The sequence below is a fragment of the Convolutriloba macropyga genome, chromosome 3, assembly GCF_964194025.1.
Source record: "Convolutriloba macropyga chromosome 3, txConMacr16.3, whole genome shotgun sequence".
Classification (NCBI taxonomy): domain Eukaryota; kingdom Metazoa; phylum Xenacoelomorpha; order Acoela; family Convolutidae; genus Convolutriloba; species Convolutriloba macropyga.
Genome location: NC_134470.1, coordinates 11,540,728 through 11,559,015, shown reverse-complemented (window position 1 = coordinate 11,559,015; position 18,288 = coordinate 11,540,728). Strand labels below are relative to the sequence as shown.

The following is an 18,288-nucleotide window of genomic DNA, read 5'->3' as shown; positions in this document are numbered from 1 at the left end:
CCCTTCAGTTAATATTTTGTTTTCAAATTGCTTTCGAATGAAATTTGAAGCAATTATTGTAAACGTATGTGTCTTTTCTGCAACATTTTTTGCTTGAAAGTTTTATTCTAGAACATTTTTTTTATTTCAGTGCTTGAGTGACCTTTTTACCCTTGTTGTTTTGAATTTTTGAGTGATTGAAATGGTTTTTGAAGGATTATCGAACGTGGTCTCTGTAGCTGAGTGTTAAGTGTTTTGACACAAATCCGGGAGATCGCGGGCGGGCTCGAACCCCTCCTTTGTAGGATGTTTTTGCACCCATTGGAGTTTTTAGTCTCTCCGGCACTATGAGTTTCAACTTCCCGATAGTCGTTTCTGACTAATTCGTCCGCACATAGTCGTTTTTTATTAGCTCCAAAGCGATAGCTGAGGCTATTATTGGCCTTCTCTTGGTTTCTTTAATTCGTGGTCAAGATTTTTTAACAAACATAGGACGCCACAATCACTTCAAATCTGACTTTTGTTCATTCGTGCTTGCAATTTCAAATTAATTGCGTACTTGACGTCATTTTTCATTCTTAGTGGGGCAAAGAATTTTTTTTTGTTCATTCGCATCATTGAGTGTTTGGTCACACGTGACTTTCTTCACTTTCAAAAGTGACTTTCTCACTCTCAAACTGATTTTTCTTTACTTAAACTCAATAAGATAAGATGAAGTGAGTGTGTGTCACTCTAATTGAAGGTTATTTGAGAGCGTCTAATAGATGCAGCAATAAGTTATACAGATTCTTAATTAAAACATAACATCTCAGATTTGAATGTTTTCTAGTCGCCGATCTACACAGCTATTGTGGCTATTTTCTGGCAATCTGATGTTTTTCTAGTTCAACAGTTTTCCCATATAAACAGAACAAACTATGTTTTAATACAAGAAAACGGAAAAAAACGAATTGAAAAATTGTGAAAATGAAAATTTTTAGATTCCTCTTTCTTTCTCTGATCACTTAAACTAATATCTCAAAATGTACTTCTTTGTAGTTGTTTACTGGGGTTTTACTAGCTGAATCCAATTGAACAACTGTTATACTTCTGATCTTCCCACAATCTATAGGAAACAATTTTGCTAGAGAACGAGGAAAAACAAGACGAATTTGAAATAATTCTTCAATCGTTTTGCAGATTTCCTTGACCCTTTGATCCAAATGTTTTGTTTGTAAATTAGGGGCTCTGTTTTGTGGGCTATTTGTTTCAATGGAGGCCGTTTTTGAACATTATAATAACTTTTTAATTTGAAAGATCTAACAAAAAATTATGTTAATTCCTGTGGGATTTTTATCTAAATCAACATATCATAATTCATTTGAAAATTGGTTCAATTAAAAGATCACAAAGTTGGCTTTTTATTGGATTCTTAAAACCAGAACAACAAAATACCTAGTTTTTTTCAAAAAAGGAAAGCGGTTTTTTCATTCTTTTATTGTTGATTATTCCCGATGCTTCGACTGACTTTCTAATTTAAGTTCCCAGGAGGTTTACTATTGACTCTTTAGCTGTTATTTAGAATTTTGAAGCAGTCGCAGTAAAGTTTTGATTTTATTAAGCAATATATAACTCAAAATCAGGATTACTTAAAAACTCGGTAAATTTCTGCGCAAATTAACGCTGCAGCCTTTCACTCAGCGTCCTATTCTATGCGGAGTTCATTTGATAGAAAAATGAGCGAAGTGGTTCTGTAAGGGCGATTCTCATAGATAACAAGAGTTGAACAACGATTTTAGGAATACCGGAAAAATTGTTTTTTTTTTTACTTTTCACTTTAATTCTTGTGCTGTCAACAAGTTTGTTCCATATTGATTAACATTCCATTTGACCTGATAACCGATTTAACGGAAATTAGTTTTTTACAGAGCTATTTTCTTGAGTTTGCCTGAGGGGTTCTGCCGCACTCCATTAAAATTTTTGTTTTAAAACTTATTTTGCTCAGATGTTGCAGGTTTCTCGCGTTCGTTGATGTAATGCGATGTCCAAAAATTGAGTAAACTGTACTGCTACAAAATTTAACTTCTTCGTTTTTTAAGATCAACAATTTGCGGACGAGAAGTGTCGTACATGATGCAAAGTCACATTACCAAGCCTCCTTTTTTTAATTAAATGTTATTAAAATTAAGGTGTTTTAAAAAAACGTTAAAACGTTTTAAAAATTGTCACTCCTCGGCATATTCCCTGATTAATGTTTCAACGCCGTCATTTTTCCAATCAATTATCTGCTATTTGTACATAATAACTCTAATAAGTTATTTAATGTGTTATAGTGAGGAAATTATGTGTTAACAGGTGTGAGTGCTGTGGGTACTGGAATGATATCAGACGACAGCTATGTCAACTACTACTGCGACCGATTCAAATTCTCTATCTTGTCAGGTAAGTCCACAATCGCATTATCTCATCGCGCCCACAAATCTTTCTTAGCTAGAAGTTGCCGGACCTTGCTGTATTTCGCGACCAGCTATCTGAGGATATTTTGATTTTGGATGCTTTTCTGAACAGAATCTAGTTATATCAGATTGTTTCCTTCTCCATTTCCCTGGTAATATGTCATATGTGATTTAAAATTGATATTTTATACCCTATAGACTATACCGTTAGACCTTGTCATCTCTTAATTTGTTTGTACAGTAGTATAAAATCAAAATAGTTGTTGAGGAGGAAAAAGAAGCAGCTTTGCTTTATAATCAGTGGAGCAACCAATTCAATGTTGTTGCTTATAAGTTCTGTCTGAATCGTTAAAAACTTATTTGAAAACTGATGCTGAAGAAGTTCCCCGTGTTAATTTTCTACCTTCTTTGCTCTGTCTCACCTTTTTTCCTCTGGTAGAATTATTTTTGTCAGTTACTCTCGAGTAAAGTTTGTTGCAATTATTCGTTTCATGTTCAACTTTTTCAGGCGTTTTTTTGAGTGACCGTTATTAAACTTATTTCAAAACTGATGTTGAAGAAGTTCCCCGTGTTAATTTTTTACCGTCTTAGCTGTCTCACCTTTTTTCCTTTGGTAGAATTATTTTTGTCAGTTACTCTCGAATAAAGTTTGTTGCAATTATTCGTTTCATGTTCAACTTTTTCAGGCGTTTTTTTGAGTGACCGTTATTAAACTTATTTCAAAACTGATGTTGAAGAAGTTCCCCGTGTTAATTTTTTACCGTCTTAGCTGTCTCACCTTTTTTCCTTTGGTAGAATTATTTTTGTCAGTTACTCTCAAATATAGTTTGTTGCAATTATTCGTTTCATGTTCAACTTTTTCAGGCGTTTTTTTGAGTGACCGTTATTAAACTTATTTCAAAACTGATGTTGAAGAAGTTTCCCGTGTTAATTTTTTACCGTCTTAGCTGTCTCACCTTTTTTCCTCTGGTAGAATTATTTTTGTCAGTTACTCTCAAATAAAGTTTGTTGCAATTATTTGGTTCATGTTGAACTTTTTCAGGCGTTTTTTTGAGTGACCGTTATTAAACTTATTTCAAAACTGATGTTGAAGAAGTTCTCCGTGTTAATTTTTTACCGTCTTAGCTGTCTCACCTTTTTTCCTTTGGTAGAATTATTTTTGTCAGTTACTCTCAAATAAATTTTGCAATTATTTGGTTCATGTTGAAATTTTTCAGACGTTTTTTTTTGAGTGACCGTTTTTGCGTTTGAACGAATTTCCTTTGGGGTTGAGAAACGGGATAAAGTGGTTAAAACCGAGGACAGTAAGTGGCCGCTGTGCAGTTAGTTGGCTTAAAGCTTTAATAATTGTACTACTAGGCTTTGCCCGGTATTACAAATCGTGGCGCACATCAAATTGTGTTCATACTATATTGAACAGATATAAAATGTAGTCTATCAAATAGTTTTGACAATAATAAACAAATTATTGCATCATGTTTTCTGGAAATTTTGAAAGAATAACTGTTATATTTTAGCGTTTGAAAGAATAATGATTATATTTTAGTTTTTTCGGCACATTGGGTTAGTTGTGGAACATTGTTGAATGTTTTAGGTACTCCTGTTCGTGCCCAGAAACTGTTCACACTCGGGGCGAAAGGCAAGAATAACTCTAATGAGGGTTTCTTTCAATATCCAATTGGATGTGCTGTCGCCAAAGAAGGAGACATCCTTATCTGTGACCATGGAAATAATAGGGTCCAGATTTTTGATGAAGCAGGTCAATTTAAACAAGTTGCCGGAAAGGGAATTTTGGAGCGACCCAGTGCAGTAGTTTGCTCAGACAATGGAGGTTTTGCTGTTCGAGCTGACAACGGAATCTATGTAAGTCACGCACATTTTCTTAAAAAAAACTGTACCAGGTGACTGTTGATTGCTTTCCACATGATAAACCCTCCATCCCCTCACCTTGCATCTGGTCAAATAAGCTTAATCGTGGTGCTTATTTGTCGTGACATGGCACGTTTCATGAAATTGTCCAATTACAAATCGAAAAGTGTTTAAAAACGAGTCTGCATAGTTGTACAGATTACGTTACACGGATCAAGTTATGAGAGAACTGCATACGCATTCTACGTATTGATGACTTCAGAAAAAACCGTGTAACCTCGCTTAAAGCACTCACGTGCAAATTTTAAAATGCCGAAAGACTGCAGAGCCAGAAGTCAAAATGCCCGAAGTTCCTACATAGCCAGAAGTTGACTTTCGTCATTATAAACCGTGCGAGTTTCCTTGGTTACGTGACTCTGTAGTCATTTCGAAATTCTGACAATATATCGAACTGCTTCGCGGTTTTGGATGAACGCCAGAAGTTCTCGGTGACTTGAAGCAGAGTCACCTAACCATTACTTGAAACATGTACTTTGCAAGTTTTGAACTCTGGCGTTACATGTAGGCAAATGGAGTCTTATCTCCTTGCTTAGTGCTCATACATAGTGTAGCCTCTTCCCCCACCGCAATAATTACTGTAAAGAGGGGCTTTCACCATTATAGCCCACTCGAATTCATAATCCCCATTACGGTATATTCACGGTAATTGGGGGTGAGGAGCTGAGGGTATAGCAGTAAAATGTAGACCCAGAAAATCTGGCCTTTTAAAACTTACATATGCCTGTTTCAACCATTAAGTTTTGTCAGAAATCAAAGGCTACAATGCGTTTCTCTTATGTTATTCAAGATGCAAGCTAGTATTTTGAAGTGAATTCAGTGCAGTGGAACACCTTAACCTTGCTGGAAACTTTGCAAATTTTTAAATCTGGCTTTGCATATAGGAAAATCGGGTCTTTTGCGTTATAGCCCCCATTACCGTGAATATACTGCTAAGAGAAGGTGGAGGGGGTGGAATCTGGCGTTGCAGAAGTTGTGGCCGATCGAATTTTTTTAGTGCGTGTGTTAAGTATTAAGTTTGATCAGAAATGTGCTAAAGTGCGGTTTCTCATACGTGGTTTTTGATTTTAGTTCTTTGACAAAAATGGGACGAACTTACCTGGCAGAACCGTCTCATCTAAGTTGTCCAAATTCTGTTATGGACTGGCAGCTGTGGGAATCGGTTAGTCCGAAATATTCTAAAAACATGATTTTTAACAGATAGGAAGCGATCATGAGGCCTAAATTGATATATTGACCATTCAAAGATCGTGCTGGTACGTTTTATTACGACTCGAAGTATTTTTTGGTGCGTGCTTATCAAAAAAGTGTACAAGTTCTGTGGAAAACAAAATGTGGTTGACTGTTGAATAGATCAAATTATACTGTAATGTGAGAATAAAGAAGTCATTTTATTGAGTGCTAAATAGCCGGCCTCATCTTTTCAGCTGGGTATTATGGCACTCCTACATTTTTTTAAGACTAGAAACGGATTATTGGAGAAGGTATCTTTTTCAATCATTAATTCTCCGGAGTAAAATTGATACAGGAAGTGAAACGTGTGCAAAACATTTACTTCTGATCAATTGTGAAGAGTGCAGTGCAGAAGAGTCACTTTTCGTTCATGCCGCCGGTGTTGAGAGACCGAGAAATTGAGATGAAAAAATTTTTAATAGGCAAGCGAAATTTTGTTCACGTGCTATTTTGCGAGCCGTTTGGTTTTGGTTTTAACTATTGTTTTCTGCTTTGAAGGATTGATTTGGCTATGTTGCATTGACCGCCTTAAGTATACTCAGAAAATCATTTTGCTTATTTGAATTAATAATGGATGATACAAGCGTTTAAGATAAATAAATCAGTTCTCAGTTTTTCTAGTTTTGTGTGTTGAATTTCGACTGTTTAATTGCTCTTGAACGAAGTTCATAGCAATTATTGTAAACGTATGTTTCTTTTTTTATGCAAATTTTTTATGAAAATTTGAGGCATGTTTGGTTTTTGAGACTAAATTAGTGGCTGCTGTCAATTAAATTTGCTAGCAATATTTTGCCTCCTGCTGGTCTTTTCGGGATTTATTAGGTTACCGTATTTTTGGATGCTTTTTAATTGCTCTTGAACGCAGTTCATAGCAATTATTGTAAACGTGTGTGTCTTTTTTTATGCAAATGTTTCGCTTGACAATTTTGCGCTTTTCTTCTAGAACATTCTTTGACTTCTCAAGTGACTTTTTCACGCTTTCGTTCTTCATTTTTGAGTGGTCTCTATTGCGCCGAAGTAAAGCTAATATAAAAATTAGTTGCAGAATAGCAGTGGTAACTGATTTTTAGCGCAGTGGTTAGTGCTTGAGGCTGTGGATCGGGAGGTCAGTGGTTCGAATCCCGGCGGGGGAGAGGTTTTTTGCACCCATAAAGAAAAATTGATCTAGGCTACAGCCCCTGAATTAAATTGCCTCGCCTGTCGTTCAAGAGCAATTCCTTCGACATTTGTCGGTTTGTTTTTCTTTGATTCCTTTTGTTTTGTCACTTCTGTCAACCATTGAAGGTCTGTTTCGGGCGAAGATCCATAATAGTGCATAGATGTCCTCTAATGAATTGGGCATCATTGATGTATTGATGACATAGTCGGCCCCATTTGCAGTATTGCAAAGAATAGTAAAGCAATTCCATAAAATTAAAGACAATTCTTGGTTGAAAAATACAAACTATGACGTTACGCAAGAAAATCAACCTAGACAAATTTACGGATTTCAATGAACGTTTTTGCGCAGATAAACGAAGTACGGGAGAAAAAGCGGTTAAAAAAGCGTAATAAACCGATAAACGCAATAAAACGGTACAAATTTCCGCAAAACTACGGGTCCGCAGAAATTTAATGAGGAGGTCAAAATGTAGCTATCTGAACGAACGTTCTGAGGGGAGTAACAGGTTGCTACGGTGTAGTTATTTTTCTACCCGCAGAAAAGGCAAGAATTTGAGTACAAACTGTCATGGAAAAATTGTTCTTTTCCTGATACCAGAACTTACAAAGAGGCGAACCTTGTGAATTAGTGCTCGACTCAATGATAAAAATTAGTCAGCTAAAACTCTGCTTGATTTAACAACAGGGCGAACTTTTTCACCAAATGCTGTTTTTAGTTTAACGGATCTCACAATTTGGTCCGATTCAGGATATACTTCTATGACGTTGGCCAGTGGCCAAAGACCTCGAGGGGTGAAATCCTCTAAAACCCAAATAAGATCGTCTACCTTTAAATTGGGACAACCTTTATTCCATTTGGAACGTTTCTGCTGGTTTGGGAGATATTCTCTAAGAATTCTGTTCCAGAAATGTTTGGCCAAGTGTTGTGAAGTTCTCCAAGACTTCGAGATTGTAATCTTTCTCTCGGAAAAAGCCTCAGGTGGAAAATAAACAGTGAGTCTGCCCAAATGAAAATGGTTTGGTTTCAGGGGAAGTGGATCATTAATGTCACTCGGAGTGTTTGTGAGGGGACGAGAGTTCATGTTAGATTCTATTTCGCAAGTGAATGTAGACAGTTTCATGTGTTAGTGTTCTTGATCCAATGACCATGCACAAAGACAATTTGAACACTTGATTTAAACTTTCCCAACTACCACCAAAATGTGGTGCAAGAGGAGGATTAAACTTCCATTCAATTTAAATATCAAGAATATGGAATTTTGATGCGAATTCCTTTGATGCTCTTAGTGCTTCGATATCTTTCTGTAGTTCCGAACCAGTGCTGACAAAGATTTCGCGTTGTCGGAAAGAAAGTTTCTTGGCTCTCAGCGGTGACTGATTTATCTGAGGATGCAATTAATTGTTGAGTCTGTAGACAGGTTTTATATCTCAATAAAGACTGCTCTTACCACCAAGCAGGTGAACAGAAGTACGTAGCGTGTAGCGTCTCTGCCGCATTGAGATACGGGGAAGGACCTATGAATTCGAGTCCTGTCGTCGCAAAGACAAAGTGGTGCTCACGTGGTAACCGCTCGCATGGTAAATCATACATTTGAGGTTGCTGGATTTCCTGTATCATTCGCCGACAAGGAATGCATTGACGGACTGTCTGCCTAACGACAGCTCGGCCTTTCAAAATACAATAGTAATGCATAAGGAGGCAGTGCTATTGTTCAACTCCTTAGAGTGTTAATGATGTGAAAATTCTTGACGAGCAGCTTCACAATTGAGTTTAGACCATCCAGAATGATTGGGTGTCGGGCAGTTTCTAAAACCATTGCCTTGGACAACCGACCTTTGGCGCGGAGCTGATCATTTGTTGGCAACATACGGACAAAGGTCTATCAAACGACTTGATGCTGAAATTTCCTTACCTTTACGTAGAGCAGATATTTCGTCTGCAAAGTTTTCAATCTGCGATACTTGGATCAGATACCTGTACGCAAAAGTATGATGAGAGACAGCCAAAAGTTTGCTTCGCTTCTTGCAAAAGTTTGCTTCGCTTCTTGCAAAGGTCGCGGAAAAAGAAACAGTACGCAGTAACTCTTACCAACCGATTCCAGTTGCTAAAACGTGCAATATCTTTTACACACCCTTCATTTGACCGTTTAGGGGCTTCCAGTGGCTGTATTGAGAATACAAGTGGATGATGCTTCACGAGATATTGCCAAGGCCATTTTTTCTCTTCGGAGTGGAGAAATGATGGTCCACTCAACCAACGAGAAGTTGCATTCATCTGTCGAACCTCATAGCCTCTTGAGCCGTCATCAGCGGGATTATCAGATGAAGCGATGTAGCGCCAATTGAGAGATGAAGAGACGTCGAGTATCTTTGTTAGTCTATTAGCAACGAAAATTCGATGCCGCATTTCGGGAGTTCTCAACCAATGGAGTACAGTTCTACTATCGGACCAGAAAAAGTAATTTCCGATTTCCAAGTCTTGCTGTTCTTTGATAAATTGAGCTAATTGCGCTCCATACACTGCCGCTTGCAACTCCAGTTTTGGAATAGTCATCCTCTTGATCGGAGCTACTCTGGCTTTGCCCATCATGAACACTACATCAACAGTTTTATCAGCGTACTTAGTTCTTAGATAAGACACTGCTGATAGAGCATACTCTGAAGCGTCTGTGAACGTGTGAAGAGCTGCTGACTGAATTTTCGTATTTCTACGGAAGAGCACGTGGAATGCTGATATTCTGGTAAGATGGAAGTTGGTTTTTGAAGTCTGGGAACTGCTGAACGTCCAGAGGTGCGTCCCATTGTGGACCTTGATTCCAAGCCGCTAGCAATATTTTCCTCACCCTAATTGTTAAAGGGGCTATAACGCCAAGGGGATCGAAAACTGAAGCGACGAACTTCAAAAGTTTCCTGTGTTGTGAATTGATCATTGGGGAACCTTTTGAAAAGCCTTTTCTCAATGATGTACTCGTCAGTGCTCGCGTTCCACGGTAAACTCCAAAACTTTTTGAGGGTGAGGTGTTGGCCGATTTTCGTTTGCGACGTTTTTCGAGAACTCGTGGGAATTGGAGATGCACTTTGTGAGGTTTAAACCACGAAGTGAAAGACAATCTTTGGTACTGTTAATAACGTTTACAGCACTTTCAAAGTTTGCTGTCGAGATATAATAGGTCGTCCATGTAGACATTACGCTCAATGAAATGTAACACTTGAGGAAATTTGTCCTGATTGTCACGTTCTGAACGACAAAGAGCGTAGGACGCTATGCATGGGGAAGATGTTGCGCCCAAGAAATGTCGTATGTATTCATACTCTTCGATTTTGCCATTGTGATTCCAGAGAAACCGAAGAAACGCACGATCAGAGTGAGCAACTTAAATTTGCATAAACATTTGCTCAATATCTGCTGAAATTGCCACTTGTTGCTCGCGGAATCTTAAGATGACTCCCACAAGATTACTCAACAAATCAGGTCTCTTCAAAAGGTTTGAATTCAAAGATTGACCTTGAAAAAAACTGGATGCATTTGTGACTTTCCTGATTTTTGCGGTTTTTCATTTGAAACGGGATGATTAGGAAGATAAGAACATGCTGGTTCTTTGTCTGTAGCTGGATCAACTTTGACAACATAACCATTTTGAAGATCTTTCTGGAGCGTCTCCTCATACTTATTTTGTAGATCTGGTTTTGTTGAGAGCTTTTTGTTTAATTGCTTTAACTGCTTTTCTGCTAGCCATCTGTTGTTAGGTAAATTGGCGTTTTCCTTCCAAAGAAGGCCTATTTCGTAGTGACCATCAGAAAATTTTGTAGTCGGCTCAAGGATTTGCAGAGCCTTTTCATCATTTTTAGACATAGCCCTTTTTGATGAATCTATACCGTAGTTCTCAATTTTTATCCATCCTTGTACTTTTGTGAAAAGTTCATTGTCTAGATGAAGATGAGAGTTGATTTGTGTTTTGAACACTGGATTCTGTTTGTCTGCTGTGACGCTAGTTTTACCTGCTCATGTCCATCCTAGAGGATTTTCTACAGCCCAGGGCGTGTTTTTCGGGCCTTTAATCACCTTACTCTAATGGATCAGTTCCAGATTGTCGATGCCGATGATTATTGAGACTTTAATGTCATCAACATTAGGGAACGAAATGTGATTGAGATGTTCAAATTTCTTGCAAAGCTTGTTCAGCTCATTAGTGTTAACAGGGTTCATATTCAAATCGGGAACTGTCAAGACTTCGTTTACAAGTATTGGCGTCTTATTAGACTGATAAGGTTTAGTTTTTAAAGACACTGGAGAACAATTTCTTTTTATGTGTGGTAGCCACTAATAGGCATCTTGCCAAAAGTGTTCATATCAATACCTAGAATCAGAGCTGCAGATTGGAGGAGGAGGCTCTGGCAACTTCCGTTGTCTTGATAAGCATATGTCTTAATCGTTTTCTTCTCGTTAGACAGTTGAACTGGTAGGAAAACAACTTGACCTGTGCCATGCAATTGAACCATTTTTACTGTTGAAGAGGGTCGTATTTCTTGATATTTGCAATGACGCTTGCATGGAGCATTGTGTGGTGCTTTTTGCCGCAATCTGCAGAGCGACAAACATTTTTTGATGTGCATTGTTGTACATGGTGACTACCAAAACAGTTGAAACATAGTTTTAATTTTTTCACGTCTTCTCGTCTCTCGAGTGGAGACAGATCTTGGAAATGAGAACATTTGTATAAATACTGACAGCTACCGTTGTTTGGTTTGGACAAACGACACCTTTCGCAGAACTTGGTTGAAAGCTATTTGACGGGTTTGTGCGTTGATCCTGGTGTGATCTGTTGGACGGACGATTGAATTGGTTTTGCTGATTCGCTTGCTTCCAAAGTTTGTTAGAGGCCTTTGAATGAGTGCTTGGAGGTTGAGATGATGCAGAAGTGGGTAGATCTCGGCAAGCCTTTGCATAAATTAAAAGCCACTCCGAAAGCTCTTTCAGAGATGGTTGAAGTAAACTTCTTTCCAAAACGTGTTTATTCCATTCCAAGCGGACTGGTGTTTGAAGCTTGTCTAAGGCTTCGTTGACATTCGTTGTGGAATGTATGTAATGGTTGAATCCAAGTTGCTGAAGTGTGTCCACAAGGGTTAAAGGAAAGCAGAGAACTGCGTATAACTCTGGTATTGTCAGGTTAGGGGGTCTAAAATGTGACAGTTTTTTGAGGAAGGCATTGACAATCCTGAACGGATTACCAATATGTTCTTCCAGACGTGCTAAAGCGGGTGCGTACAGACTGCCATTGCAGCCGTAGCCATCAACCAGTGCTTTTGCTTCTCCAACCAGAAGGGACTGCAGATGAATCATTTTTTCTGCAGAGGACATTGGACAACGATCAATTGTTGCTTGAAACACACTGAACCAGTTTAACCAACTTAACGGATCTCCGTCAAATTTTGTTGCCTGTAACTTCGGATCCTGTTTCTGAAAACAAGAACATTGACTTAGGAGTCTGTGGCCCAATACCACCTGTTGGAAGTGTAAAGGATGGTTGCGAAGTTCTGATTGGCGGATTCAAAGAAGAAGTTTGAGCCGCCTGATGAGAAACATGGAATGAAGGAAATGCGCCGTCGAAAGTGGCATTGAGGCCACCAAAGGCAACTCCAGACAAGGCATTTTTGATGGTGCCGGTGCCTGATACGTCAGCAGATGTGGTGGTGAGTTGTTGCGATAAATTTGCCGGTGGCAAAATTTTGTTTGAATCTCCCATTAAGCTACTGGGTGCAGCATTGTTAGGAATGGATTCACTGTAAGAATTGTATTCAGTGGGTGCTGAGAAAATGTTTGTCGTTAAGGATGGGTCAGTATGAGTTTGATATCTGCTGTTGTCAAAGATCACCCTTGGGATGTTATTTGTTTGGTTGCTTCGTGGTGCGGACAGAAGTTCCTTTTTGTATTTTCGGTATGCGGAAGTAGTCTTCCGTATCTTGATTTTGAGTTTGGTCAAATGAGAGCCTAGAGTTTCTGCGTCAGATTATGGTGCTTTGTCTAACAGTTCTTGAATTGTAAAGTCGTACTTCTCCTGAAGTTCCCTGATTTCAAGGAGAGTTTTCTCGACTGTTTCTGAGTCCTCGTTGCAGTCAATGCCGCAATTCCGGATGTAATAAATTCGATGCACGACTCGATTTCACTTTCGTACATCAACTTTAAGTTGGTCAGACGTTTTAAATGGGGATTTTCAGAGACCTGCTCGTGACTTTCGGTGTTGTTATCTGAGTACTGTGACTGCGGATTTGAGGAGATCATTGTTTGGTTGTTACTTCCTGTAGATTTTCCAGTTCTAGTAAAAACCATTGATGTTCACCGGTTTTACAGAGACAGCTTCTTTCTTCGAAGAGCTATGAAACTTTGTCAGCAAGTCTGTTAGAAACTGCACAACCTACCTGGAAAACCTATTAAAATCTACTAGATACCTACTGAAACCTAACCAGAAACCAACATAAAAAACTACCCGAAAAAACCTAGCTGAATACGTAAAATCTACCAAATACCTACCTGGACTTACCTGCAACCTATCTGAAACCTACTCAATAACCTACCGGATACCACTGAAACCTACCTGATACCACCAGAGGAACCTACCTGAAAACCGAACCGAATACTTAAGAAAACCTATATGCCTACCTGAAACCTACCTAATATTTATTCAATAACCTACCTGATACCACTTAAACTTACCTGATACCACCAGAGAAACCTATCGGAAAACCTAGCTAAAAAAACTAAAAACTTACCATATACCTACCTGGGACTACCCACAACCTACCTGATACCTAGTCAATAACCTACCGGATACCACTGAAACCTACCTGATACCACCAGAGAAAGCTACCTGAAAAAACTGAACCCTACCTGAATACCTTATCAATACCGACTCTACATACCATTTGGAGAAATTATATATTTCAGAATAAGGTCATTATTTTTCTTGACATAAAACAAAGAGAACGCTGTTGAGAAACGTGTTTCGTACGCTCGTGTGTGTTACCCTCGTTTCGTAAAATCGGGAACGGAGATTAAAGCGCTCGGTCGGAATTACCGGAAAACGCAAGAAGGTAATATTGTTGGAACATCGAAATTGTCAATAAATTTTGGTCATATTCGGAAAAATTCTTAGGTCGGAAGAAAGGGGTTAATAATCAAACGGGCGAAAAAATAACAGGAAAGATAAATTGTAATAATGAAATAAGAAAGCCCAGTTAAATATGAAGCTCGTCTCGTGATGGAATGGGTGTTCTCCCGGGTTTTGGATGGGATGGGATGGGTCTTTTCTAAAATTTCCTTCTCTACCCTTTTTACGAGAAAAAAACTTCGAGAAGGAAATTTTAGATCCTTTGTATTTTTCGTTGGGCGTCAGAATGTCGCATTGACCGCCTTAAGTATTTTCAGAAAATCATTTTACTTATTTGAATTAAGAATGGATGATACAAGCGTTTAAGATAAATAGATCAGTTCTCAGTTTTTCTAGTTTTGTGTGTTGAATTTCGACTGTTTTTCTTTGATTCCTTTTGTTTTGTCATTTCTTCTTTTAACCATTGAAGGTCTATTTCGGGCGAAGATCCTTAATAGTGCATAGATGTTTTCTAATGAATTGGACATCAATGATGTATTGATGACAGGCTATAGTAACAATGTTAAGTGGATCTTTTCCATTGTGCCCCCCCCCCCCCCGAGTACATTATGCAACCCCAACTACAGAGAACGTGCCGTTACATAGTAAATCATTGTAAAAATATGGCGCGTGCGTCTGGATGTGCAAATTATATGCACCCACAAAGCTGGGGGCACAAACGGAAAAGATCCTATTAAGTATAGTAATAATAAGTCTCAGCACAGCGTCTTAAAGTTTTTGGTAATATGAAGTTGGTAATATGAAGCAGTTTAAAGCAAACTTGGAGGTTGCAAAGTATTTTGGTTATGCTTTGAAATTTTCAATCACCAGTGCATTACGGTACTGGTGTTATAAGGCAAATTATTGTCGAGAACAGGATTTACAAGAAGTTGGTCAGTCTATTATGACTTGCCTAGTATTTGATCAATGATTGACTGATACCAAGTGCGCGAAAGAAGGTTTTTAGTTTTCGTGAATTTTCATGGAAGAATTTTTGCTAGTTGTTTCTGTTGTTATTTGGCATCAGATGAGTTCTAGTTGTTTTGTGATTTACTTGCGTTGATTCCATTGTTCTCTGTATTTTTAGTTGATTCGTCGTGTCGTTTGCGTTATTCTGTTGACTATTTTTTAATCGATGACTTCTCTTTTAACATGATGTAAAGTTAAATGCAGCTTGTGAAAACATATGATGAGTTCAATCTGCTGAGCGAAAGCAGAGAGATATGTCAGACTTACTTTTTCTTTAAAATATTTGGAGAGATATCGGGAAAATATGGCGTGAAAAAGTTTTTGCTGAACAAGTGGGTTTTATCGTCTTCGGAAGTGTAGGTAATAACTTATTGAGAACTCATCTTATCAGAAGTGTTTTAAGAACCCTTTTTAGATGCCAATTCTTGTCAAAGTTGTATAGCATTTGTTTACATTCGTGTAAAAACAATTGTGATCAAATCTTTTTTTCTTCTGAGATTTTTTCCTTGTATTTTTTCTCTTCATGTTCCTTTTTCAGTTTGTCTAGTGTGAAGCTCAGTATGACAATGTCTGTTGCGAGTAATTGATTTGAGTAACATCTTTTGGATATATATATATATATATATATATATATATATATATATATATATATATATGGATGTTAAATTTTAAATATAAATAGAGAAAGGTAGATTTCAGTGAGTTTTTTTCGAGTTTTTTTACTGCTTTTCCGAAATGAGTAGATAATGAATTGAATGGATAGTTCAAATGGAAAGTAAAAGGCGGTCAAAGTCAGGCTTTACTTTGCCAAAATTTTACATTTAAATTACAATGTTTTAACTGTTTTTTTTCTGACCAAGAGAAGGTTAACTTTTTTACTGAATTGTTTTTTAACAGAGTGGTGCATACAACTAACTGTTTTTAGCCACTTTAGCGTCAATACATCACTCTCAAATATTCTTCCTCTCTCTGAAATTGACTTTTCTTTGTCTAATTCAAGAGGACAAGGTCAAGCGGAAATGTCACTCTAAATGACGGTTATTTAAGAGCAGATAATAGATTAATGAAAAGAAGAAGTTTCTCTTTTGGTCTCTTTTTTGCTATGATTCTCATATTTCTGAGCTTTTGCTTATTGCGGCAGCTTTTTCTGGTAATCTACCTGCTGTGTTTGTCATTTTGTACTTTTAAAACCAATTTCGTTTTATTTCAATTTTGTATTTCTAATATAAATTTTGTTTTTCAGTTTTGTATTGTGGATGATGCTATTATTTATGGGCTTTTCTGTGTTCAAGTTTTGATAAAAATGGGTTTTATAACGGTATTTAACATTATTTTACTCTTGGCAAAATATAGCAATGGTTTCTGTTTTTATAGTTGGTTTTCACTTTTAATTCAAACGGAAGCTTGCTAAATGAAATTAAAAAAAGACTTCAGTTTGTTCTTTTGACCTTGACAGTATTCATTACATTGGGTAATTCAATGAGAGCAAAATTCCATTCAGTCAAAATAGTGAGTGGGGTAAATCATGAGTCAAGCGTGAAATTCGTTACTTATGTGAATCCGAAAACATGATCGAAAGGTAAAGCGAAGTGAAAAAAAGGAGGAGAGCGCCTAAATAATAGTCGTTGAGATGCTAACGGTGGCTATCAATAGCATTGCAACCTTGAAATTGCATCATTTTTTTGTTTTGAACTTCAAGTTTGCATATTATTTTTAATATCCTCGTCAGCCTCTAGATGGCTAATTTTTAGGTACTATCCTTTTTTTCAAGTTGCTTTGGATCATTTGGATTATTCTTTGACTAGTAAAACTGGTAGAATTTTTCGGCTGGTAGGATTTTGTTTTGACTGGTAGGATTTTTCCACTCATTGAATTTCATAATGTAGCGAATAAGGTCAAAGTCAAAAGAACAAACTGAAGTCTTTTTTAAATTTCATTTAGCAAGTTTCCGTTTGAATTAAAAGTGAAAACTAACTTTAAAAACAGAAACCATTGTAAAGTTTTGATTAGAGCGATTGCTGGCTGGCATTACTGTTAAGCTTAGCCTTCATTTGAGTAACTGAATTAAGTATAATTTCAGAATCTAATTGAAACTGCACACTAAATTAGAACACTTTTGACACTGAAACAAATTCTCTCAAATATTATCTTGTTTCTAAATTTATGAAGATGCATTTTGTTAAAGTTTTTATCCTTGTGTCTGTACCTTCTATTTTCTATTTTTTGAGCCCTTATCTCAAAAACTCGATCATGATTTGTTGCCAGAGTCTTCAGTTTCAATTGCTCCTCCTGCGTGAGGTCTTAAATGTTTTTACACGATTTTAGTCTTTTTCTTTAGTTTTTGTTTTATTTTTGTTCGTTTGATATTGTTTTTTAATGTAAGGCGGTTTTGAGATCTTGTTGGAATTAAATTTACCAATTTTATAACTGATATTTACGGCTGGAATGAATGTTTTCCAGGAAAAAATCCTTAAGAGCTTATTTTTGGCTTTAAAATTGATTTTTTCGTCTCTGAGTTTGAATCTTTGTAGTTTTTCCGTTTTTTTCTGATTAATTTTATACATGCAATAGGTTGTGTTTTTATCAAAGACATCTCCAATAAGAGAGTTATCTCTTGAAATACCAAAACTGAAAATTTATTGTTTGCTAAGCTACTAATTCAATTTTCCTAAATTCCTCTCGTTTTGGATGAATATTATCCGCCTTTTGTTTTCCTTATGTGTCGTTTAGTTCACAGATTTATGTGATTTCGAGACCCATTACTTCATTACAGAACTAATCCCGGTGGGTTTTGAATTTATCAGTTTTCTTAATTTTGGATGTTTTCCAGATTTTCGGATATAGTCTTCAGTTATCTTTTGATCTTTTTGTAAGGAAAAGAAGTTTGTCTAAGGTTATAGTTGTGGTTGTTTTTTTTTCTGATTGACGTAGAATTTCTGTTTTTGCTCTTTTCAATGATATCAACCTAGAAAAATTATCCTCGTTACCACAGCTGTTAAAATTGTTAACAATTTAGTTAGCTTCATTGAGGAAAATACCATTTTTATCGACACGAATAGAAAGCTCGTTGCTTTGGTAAGGTAATCGCTTTCGGAATTCTGTCGTCAATGTTTTTTTACTTCTTTTGCGTCGTCATTGGTGTTCTGCATGAAATGTTGTTGACTTCTCTAAGCTAATTTTCTTATGATCATGCTCTAAGTGCTTTTAAACAACAGTGACTAAGCCAAGCAATTTAAATTGAACAGTTAATGTTGAACAACGGTAACCGTTTAAACCATGAAGCGTATTTTTAGATGACCGCTACCGTTGTTATAAGTCTGAATTACCATCTCGTATACTTATTGGTTTTGATACTAATCCATGTGTTGTCTCATTAAGAGACTGGAGTTTGTCTAACTACAAATTCCAATTGAAATGTCACGCTTTAAAAATTTAGTTGT

The 18,288-nt window shown here is 37.0% G+C and overlaps 2 protein-coding genes across 3 annotated transcripts in view; both read left to right on the top strand.

Annotated features, from left to right (window-relative positions):
* Window positions 1–18,288, top strand: part of LOC142336530 (F-actin-capping protein subunit beta-like) — a 113,855-nt gene that overhangs the window by 25,110 nt on the left and 70,457 nt on the right. The window lies entirely within an intron of this gene.
* LOC142335932 (uncharacterized) overlaps window positions 1–18,288 on the top strand; it is a 155,185-nt gene that overhangs the window by 130,762 nt on the left and 6,135 nt on the right. For both annotated transcript variants that reach the window (XM_075384334.1, XM_075384335.1), the window contains 3 exons: window positions 2,314–2,400; window positions 4,009–4,277; window positions 5,412–5,502. In XM_075384334.1, coding sequence (XP_075240449.1) covers window positions 2,314–2,400; window positions 4,009–4,277; window positions 5,412–5,502 — 447 coding nt within the window. The remainder of the gene's footprint in view (window positions 1–2,313; window positions 2,401–4,008; window positions 4,278–5,411; window positions 5,503–18,288) is intronic.